The 9137-nt window shown below is 39.3% G+C and overlaps 1 protein-coding gene across 1 annotated transcript; it reads left to right on the forward strand.

Moving 5' to 3' along the window:
• Positions 1 to 366: 366 nt before the first annotated feature.
• On the forward strand, positions 367 to 8396 carry mrpl3 (mitochondrial ribosomal protein L3). Its single transcript, XM_078268154.1, has 10 exons — positions 367 to 608; positions 1862 to 2043; positions 2138 to 2229; positions 3171 to 3269; positions 5627 to 5726; positions 5818 to 5878; positions 6079 to 6190; positions 6361 to 6438; positions 6535 to 6612; positions 8166 to 8396. The coding sequence occupies exons 1-10, from the start codon at positions 535 to 537 to the stop codon at positions 8313 to 8315; spliced, it is 1026 nt and encodes a 341-aa protein (XP_078124280.1). The 5' UTR covers positions 367 to 534; the 3' UTR covers positions 8316 to 8396.
• The last annotated feature ends 741 nt before the right edge of the window (positions 8397 to 9137 follow it).

Genomic DNA, 9137 nt, shown 5'->3' on the forward strand with positions numbered 1-9137 from the left:
ACAGTATATTGTTATAATTCACGAGACAGTCAGAAAGGAGCCCAAAATCAATAGGACTAGTATTACTTGATATTTGACCAAATAAAATATGTTTATGCATTTTATAGTGCTCAAAAAAGGAGATTTAAACATCAACATTTCCATGACAACTGGGCAAACTCCATCTGTTGATGTATGATTGAAAGCTCCAAAACTACTATTACTATTACTACTAATTGACATTAGGGTGAAATTGTTCTGTCAATTGCTGTTTCCAAGGTCAAAAATCGTTTATTTGTATCAAGCCGTCAACAACATTATGTTTTATGTAAAAACTTTTGTGCAGCAGTTGTGCGGAACCTTTTTAATGACACTGTGCAGCGCGGAACTGTTTTTGTCACGTACCGGTAGTAGCAAGGGTGACATTTGGAACAGGACGAACACGAAGGCATGGTTGTACATATGTTGTGACACTCTATGCCCCTTTAGTTTGTATGTGTATTTTTTTTATATATTTTTTTTGTGTGTAAGTGTATAGCTATAATAAAGAGCGCAATGGCGGCGTGGAGCTGTCGGTTTCTTCTTCAGCGGGGACCTCGACTCATTTCTCCCCGAGCAGCAGCTGAAAGGTAGCGAATGCTAACTGGCTAACGTTGTGCTAATGTAACTGAAGTTAAACTATAGCACGTAGAAAACTAAACTAAACTAAGTTGCTGGGGTGAATTAGCTAGTAGTACAGTTTTGCAGTGCAATTCAGTTACGTTACTGTCCTTTGCTGTTTTTACCTGAGCCTTTTATTTGCTAATACATAATGTTATCATTTGTACATTATAAAGCTATCTTAATTGCCCCTGCTTCCTAGTGATACGAGTTATAATAACGTATTTTACCATTTAATTGCAAATATTTCATACGGTTTGTGATTTTCTATTGTTTGGCTGAAAGCTTATCCGGTGCATTTGTGTAACGTTAGTGCTTTGACTGTATGGTAGGGCTGGGCAATATTTAAATATTATATCGATATCGTGATATGAGACTAGATATCGTCTTAGATTTTGAAGAATTGTTATCGTTACATGGTAAGTTTAGTCTTTTCCTGGTTTTAAAGGCTGCATTACAGTAAAGTGATGTTATTTTCTGAATTTACCAGACCTTTAACCACTTAGTCATTATATCCACATTGTGATGGTTATTTATCTAAAATCTAAATGTGGAAGAGATTTTGTGAAAGCACCAATTGTCAACCTTACAATATCGTTGCAATATCGACATCGAGGTGTTTGGTAAAAAATATCGTGATATTTGATTTTCTCCATATCACCCAGCCCTAATGTATGGAAAAAAACATAATGTAGAGACTGATGAACCACTCTTCCTCAGTCCCAGTCTACAGTAACAAATGAGTAATGTGTTTATAGCCATCTGAAAGCAGACGTGGGCAGACTTTAATATGATAAAAGGCCACCAGGGTAATTCAGTCCTGTGTACCTTTTTATTTAGTCTTTGAGTCGTCATTAAGCAGTGACATTTATGCAATTAAAATGCACAAAACTGTCTGTCTACTAGTGTGAGATCTGAAGTAGCGAAGCAAATTTCAGTTCAGGTAGGTTATGCAGTGACATAAATTAGCCCTTACCCACAATGATGATAATAAAAATATTTACTGATGATCAAGTCAATGGTGGTGAAGAAGGTCATAATAACAGATTTTCTCCATATCGCCCAGCCCTTGTTGCAGCCCTAAAAAAGATAAGCACATATGTATGCTAACTGGTACTCTTGTATTGATTGGACATAGTTGTTGTGAGTACGTGTCTGGCCATTATTAGTCTGGCAAAAGTGATGGTCTTCCTGCTTTCCTGACTTTTGTTTTTTCTGGCAGTCCTGCCTATTTGGTAGGTTGTATTAGGACAGTAAAGACCACAACATGGTTTGATGAACATCTCACAGAGGACAACCAGGAGTACATGAGGAAGAGTATGGCAGAGGAATACAGGAGACAAACAGCTGATAAGCTCAACCCGCTCAAAGATGAGCCCTGGCAGCGTCCTGAGTGGACAGAGGGTAGGTGTCATGATTAGTGAGAGCTTTGTATATCATGAATTCTCTTCCTGTTTGCTCACACTTTAACCGGCTTTTCATCTGTTCGTCCTCCCAGGTAGTCGAAGAGTTGGGTTAGTAGCCGTGAAGTTGGGGATGGCTCCTATCTGGACAAAAACGGGAGAAAGACATGTAGTCACCATGTTACAGGTAACACACACACACACACACACACAGACAGTACAAAGTAGCTTTCTGTGGAGTCTCCAAAGACAGGTATAATGCCACTCTACTTTCAGTAAAATGTCAATTGTTAATAGACATTTTGTTTTCATTGGTCATCGCCTTCAGTTAATACCAGATTCAAGGCCATATATAAACGTCTATTCCCATCTGCTGATTCACTTTTGCTACATTTAGTCATTTGTTTCTTTTCGGCTCATCCAGGAACAGTCTGTGCTAGAGGAAAAGTAGAGCAGTTAAATGTACTTTCTCAGGGTGACAGTACTCCCACCACTTTGGCATTGTGGTACATGTTCTATCTAAAGGGAAACTTAAAAGTATGTCAGTGAGTAAATATAATACAGGTTTGATTGTTGCTTTATAAAAAGACATTTTCACTTTTGGAGGGTATATTTCTCCTATCCTCATCTTCTGATATTCTTGCAATGTATCATGCATTGCTAAATGCCTGTGATGTCATCCTATTGTTGTATGTGGCCAAAATATGGTAATAGTCAGGTTTTGGGAGTTAGCTGGTTGCCCCATATTGAAATGCTTTACACCAGGGACTTTTATCTAAAAGGGAGAAAAAATGTTATTTATTCGTAGAAGGGAGAAAGAAATATTTAATTTATTTTCAAAAGGGAGACACATACTCCCAGTACAACATTTTTTTTTAGTTTCAATTTTAATAAAGCATTACTTCAACCAAAACATCCCCTTCTATTTTCATTCATTTTAGGGTTATTGGAACAGATGATGATGATGATGATAATAATAATAATAATAATGTAATTCAGTGATACCGTGATATTTTCTGAAACCGTTATTGTACCGTGAAAATCTCCTCTAGTTGTAGTTTAGGAGGAAACAAGTGGCACAGTGAAAAAACTGCCTATTGTTAATCCAGCCTCTGTTCTTTCTTCCAGGTGCAGGACTGTCATGTCATAAAGCACCTGTCCAAGGAAGAAAATGACGGACACACCGCCGCCCTTGTGGTAGGAGGGAAAAATGTATCACCATTCCATGTAAGAAATAGCTGTTGATATCATAATACCTGTTTAAGGTTTTTATCTTAGCTGTGATAATGGATGTGTTGACATATTATATTACATGACTTAGAACATGTTAGTGAATGATAGTGAATTCCTGTAGGCAATTGTTTTTAACTGGCCAAAATCAATCATTTTTATAATAGCAATGTATCGAATGATAATGTGAAAACGAGGTATGTAAAAGGGTTGCTCGTAGTCGAGTCGAGTCTGTTTCGGCTTTACAGAGCTTTATAGTGAGTTTCAGCTCATTGTTTAGCTGTCTGGCTCGCAACTTCACTGTTTTGGTTCACGTTCATATTTTCAGTTGCAGCAGGCAGCTGTTTTCATTTTAAAAGCTCTTAAAAACTCACAGTACAGTACACGCTCAGCACCAAACGGCAGACAAAAGACAAAGTTAGAGGCTAGCTGGTGAACATAGTGGAGCATTTAGCTGCTAAAGAGCCAGATATATTTCCCTCAGGAGTTGGTGGAGACCAAAAGTTATTGCAGGATTTAAAAATGACAAGTTAGCAAGACAAAAATATTACTTGGGTTATGTTTTTGATAATAAACCTGTGAGGATAATCTTAAAAAACTGAAATGCCCCTGCATTTTTTGTTATACAATAAGAGACACAAGCAACAATAAGAAGGTTCATGTGAAACATGAAAAACACACTTGATGCTGTTTTTGATATATTAGTTAAGTGGGGTGAGAACAGCCAAGCAAAACAATGTAACGTTTGCTGAACAGCAGCCACTATGGCTACTGGTGACAGTTATGGGAAAATGCTAAATGCTGAAGTACTGGACTAGCATTTAGTTAAAATGCTAAGCTACTGTATCAGTAGCCCAATTGGAAAATAGTCTAAAAAGACAGCAAACTGACATCTGAACTGAAACTGAATCTACAGTTTGCTAACATTAGCCACCATGAACTGCTGGTCATACCAGACCAAGTAAGGCTGTAGCAGAAAACCTGCTTCTAAATTCACCCTTTTATTTGTGAAATGTTTTATTTGTTCTTTAAAAGGAACAAAGTCTTGCTTTAAGCAAAATAAAAACATTTGAAATGAGATGAAAAAGTTTCTTTGTAAATATGATTTTTATGTTCAGTAACGGGGTAGGAGAATTTATAATCCTCACAAATGTAATTTAATTATTGTGTGCTTATTGATTTTTGCCTTCCAATCATGAGAAATTGCCAACATTACCCGACAAAAAAAACACACAATTACTTTACATAAAATATGAATTACATAAGCCATAGATAAGGCTGAAACTGATGACTTGTTGAACTGTTCAATTTATACTGAGTTTGAGAATATCTTATCTAATCATACCAGTCACTATGCTCTTAATACCAGCAGTGCAGCCAGTGCCAAACACTTAAATCACATCACAATGTCTACTTTTGCTCATTTTAGTTCTGGCTACATTTCATAATCCTGCGAAACAAATCTAATCAGTGTGACATCTTTATGGAAGCATAACTGAATTTTGTCATTTCCCTGAAGCATTGATCTCATATCAGGCCTCCCAGTTCTAAGACCTTTCACAAATACAATTCCAAAGTCAGGAAATTATACTCACCCATTAACCACCAGGGACTATTTCATTTTAGGTGTCTAAATAAACAGGATCCAAAAGATTTCATCACTGCTCTGGCCCACTCATGCTCATAATAAACTCCAAGATCCCATCACTGCCTCAGACTGCATACAGTATCTGACCTCAAAAACACAAACACTGCAACCTGAGGTGACAGACAGCCGCATTGGCTCTTGAGTTTACTCTGAACCTATACTTCCTTCTCAAAAAAAGTAGACAGTTTTAAAGAGAATTTTATTTTAGAAAGAAAGAAAATCGCCTCTTAGTATGTATGAGGAGGAGGATTTTTTTCCTTTTTAAATGTGACATCCATTGTTTAAAGTTGGAAAAAAGAAACCGATATACAAAGTGTAATTTATTCATTGAGTCTTGATAGGTGCTTGATGGGCCGGTGTCGCATGTGAAGTTGTTTAGAATCCCTCTCACACAGCCACATCACTCTTCAGTCAGACTTTGTCAGAGTGAGCTTTGGCAGGCTGATTTTCACCCTTCTGTTAAAAGGGAGAGAGTGAGTTTAGAGTGACTGGAGGGGCTGAGATGAGAGCGATCTGAGTGAAAGCAAATGTCAGAGACGCTCACTGCCAAGTGTGCGTGCGTATGCCTGCGTGTGTGTGTTTGGCTCCCAGTCGTAACAGGCCCACGGTTGATTTTAAAATGCCAAAGTCAAACTTCTGTTAGTCCTTCTTTACCACTATTTCCCTTCCTTTCCTCCATCCTTACATTTATCACTCTGACCGACAGAGGTCTGAAGAGGAAATGGAGATGTTCAGGAATGCAGGGGTGCCTCCGAAACAGAAAGTCACCACCTTTAAAGTCTCAGACAATGCTGTCATCAAGCCAGGTATGCACCCATGCCACATAATAGAATAAAAACATTATTTTGGCAGTTTTGTTCAAATTTGGTAATGTAATCTTGTTTGTTGTGTGTTCAGGCACTCCTTTGTATGCAGCACATTTCCGTCCAGGCCAATATGTGGACATCACAGCCAAATCGTAAGTTTGGTTCTGCCAGCTTTCCTTCCTCGCTGGTGCTTCCTTTTGGCTTCCTCTCCTACTTCTTACCCTCTTTCAGCTCCAGCGTCACGTTTTGAAGATAGATCAGCTTTTGACCTTATAAGACAGTCCAAACCTCTGAGGCAACAAGTCAACATACCTGAAATTATGAGCATGAATTTTCTTGTGTTTCTGTGTAGCATTGGTAAGGGTTTTCAAGGCGTAATGAAGCGATGGGGATTCAAAGGTCAGCCAGCCACCCACGGCCAAACCAAAACTCATCGCAGACCAGGAGCTTCTGGACCTGGAGGGGTAAGTCTCTCTCTCTCTCTCTCTCTCTCTCTCTCTCACACACACTCACACTCACACTCACACACACACACACACACACACACACAGAGTGTAGATGCTAACCCATGCCAGACAAGAACAGTTGGCTTCCCATAATCCAGTTGTGTGTGTCTTTCATCATCTGCGTCTAGGATCCAGCCAAAGTTTTCAAAGGGAAAAAGATGCCCGGCATGATGGGCAACATCTACATCACAGCTTATGGACTGAAGGTACACACTCTAACAGGAAAACACACACGATGTTGAACTTGTTTGTCTTTGACTGCAATTTCCGTTCAATACTCATCTGCATCCTCTCTCTTCCAGATATGGAGGGTCAATACCAAATATAATGTGCTGTATGTTAACGGCTCTGTCCCCGGCCACAGAAACTGCATGTTGAAGGTAAAAATGATCATATACATACACAATAGTGAAGTGTGATGTCGAAGGTCAAGCCCAGCACGCTTAGTGACGACTGACCTTGCACCTGTAAAAATGCCGGCACACCTGCAAGACGTGTGATCCATCTTCATTGTGTGTGTGTGGGGAAGTGTGTGTGTGTGTGGGGAAGTGTGCACCTTAATGCTGTTAGTAATAGCCACAGCATCCATCTCCATAATCAGCATGTTGTGTTCGCCTTGTGTGTATGTGCAGACACACACACACACACAACCAGCCTATTATTTGATTTGCAGACAAGCAATAATGAATACAAATATGCATTGCATTTCACCCAGCTCAGCTGTCCCCTAACACACACACACACACACAAACACAAACTTGGATCTACTATATTATATTACCCTAAAGGGCACACATGCAGGTTAATGTTAGATGTTAGTTCACGATTGTGTTTGTTTTTATTGTTCTGTGCAGCCCTAATGTCCCTATGTAAATGAGGAACAGTTATGTTTTATTCATTAAAACAAGACTAAGGGCTGCAACAAATAATAATTTTCATTATTGATTAATGTTTCATTGTTGTTTTGGTTAATCGATTAGCCCAGTGGTTCTCAGACTGGGGGTGTGTAGACCTACTATAGGGGGTGCAGAACATTACACAAAATGATCTTGCCAACCTAAATATGATTTGTTTGTTTCAATAAAAATCGTCTTGTTTTATTAGTAGTTTTCTCAGTATTGTTAATGATTCAAATGTAAAGTTGTAATCGTTAAGATTTCAATCCTGGTTGGTGGTTTACCCATAGAAATAGAATAGGAGTAGAACGAACATTCCCATTCAAATCAACCTAGCATGATGGTCAGAGCGGCAGCCATCTTTATGTGTACCGTAGCCATTGCAAAGAACTGTGGCCATTGTAGCGGGCTAACTCATTCTATTTCTGTGGTCACTGCACAGTGCTGAGGGCTGCTTTCTTTTGAAGTAGTCAATTGACCATGACAAACAGTCGTTGAACAATGTCTGTTCTACTCTCATTCTATTTCTATGGAGTTATTTTTAATAAAGAGTCAAAGGAAAGTTGGTTACGTGGTTGAGGAGTTGTCACCTGCTAATCTTCATCCTACAGCTCACTGTGGCTGCTCCTTGTTGTTCCATTACTCCTTTGGAAAATTTAAAGATTATCGGCTTACAAAAAAATTATGATATTGCGGTAAAAAAAAAAAGATAATTGCAAAATTCTGTTTCATGTGCTTTTAATGTTAAGCAGAATGTTTCTTTGCTTCTTAAGGGGGGCATGACTGAAAAAGCTTGAGAACTGCTAATTAGATTTGACAACTGTTAGAAAATAGTCTGTCTGCAACACAGTTTCCACCCGTCAAGTTGACATTTCCTGGAGAATGCAGGCATTTTTGCTTGAATAACGATGACTTTTCTATAGCATAAAATGATTTTAAAAGCAACTAGAAACTCATTTTCTGCCACTTAATTGTTGCAGTACTAATTAAGAGTGTCCTCATTGCTATTACAAAAAGTTTGTTTGTGTGTGTTCCAGGTAAGAGATACTGTACTACCAACCAGGAGCTCCACCCTGCGCAGCCCTCCTTTCCCTACCTATTTCACAGAAGAGGAAGGCGACCTGGATGAAGACCTGTATGACGATAACTTGTTCATTCTAACAGATCCATCATTAACATTGACCTGACCACACACACACTTCATGTTTTCATCTAAACCCTCAAACTATGTCTGGATCCTGTAATAAAGAGTAATTCCTTTGAATGTCTTAAGCTCCTCTAGTTTGTTTTAGTTTACGATGCAACAACAGCAGTCTGTTTGATCCAAACAGTTATTATGGTCCCTTTCCCCCGAAACCATGGTAACTGTAGGAGTGATGTCACTAGAGGCTCCCCAAGCAGAGAGAGGAGAAACAGACTGTGAAACAAAATGAGAGGAGGCAGATGTGGTGGAGAAATGTGCAATATCTATGCAGGACACAGGATAAGGGAAGAGGAGGAGGGGGAAGCTGGATACAATGAGTTACACAAAGCAGTGTGAGAGAGTGAGGACAATACAGACTGGGGTGAAGGAATGAGTGGGGTAGAAGGTATGGAAGCAAATACATAGGAGTAGAAACTGAAGGATGGGAGAGGGAGTCCGTGAAGGTGTGGAGGGCAACGAGGAGGCAGGGGTGGAGGCTGACAAAGGTTGACATTTGTGCATAAGAGGATAAATGAGGACATTAATGTTGCAGCAGGAACCGCTGAGCGCTTAAGTGTGTGTGTTTGTGTTCAGCAGTATTGAAAATTGAAACACCCCAAGCTGGTGGGGCTGACAGATTCCCTCCTGCACTGTGTGGACCCTTCCTCACCTTTGTGGCAACAAATAATCAAATGAGAATCATATCCTTCAAAGTGTTGGACTTTTGTTTAGTGTAAATGCCTGCAGAGGCCTGCATGTGATTCAGTCTCTCTCTCTCTCTCTGTATCTGCAATGTAATTGACAGCAGCAGGAACATGGCTTTTGT

The sequence above is a fragment of the Sander vitreus genome, chromosome 14 (genome assembly GCF_031162955.1).
Source record: "Sander vitreus isolate 19-12246 chromosome 14, sanVit1, whole genome shotgun sequence".
NCBI classification, from domain to species: domain Eukaryota; kingdom Metazoa; phylum Chordata; class Actinopteri; order Perciformes; family Percidae; genus Sander; species Sander vitreus.

Coding starts and splice junctions, on each gene's coding strand:
- mrpl3 (XM_078268154.1), top strand. CDS start 535: ATGGCGGCGTGGAGCTGTCGGTTTCTTCTTCAGCGGGGACCTCGACTC. Junction 2,044..2,137: donor GCGTCCTGAGTGGACAGAGG/GTAGGTGTCATG, acceptor TCGTCCTCCCAG/GTAGTCGAAGAGTTGGGTTA. Junction 3,270..5,626: donor AAAATGTATCACCATTCCAT/GTAAGAAATAGC, acceptor TCTGACCGACAG/AGGTCTGAAGAGGAAATGGA.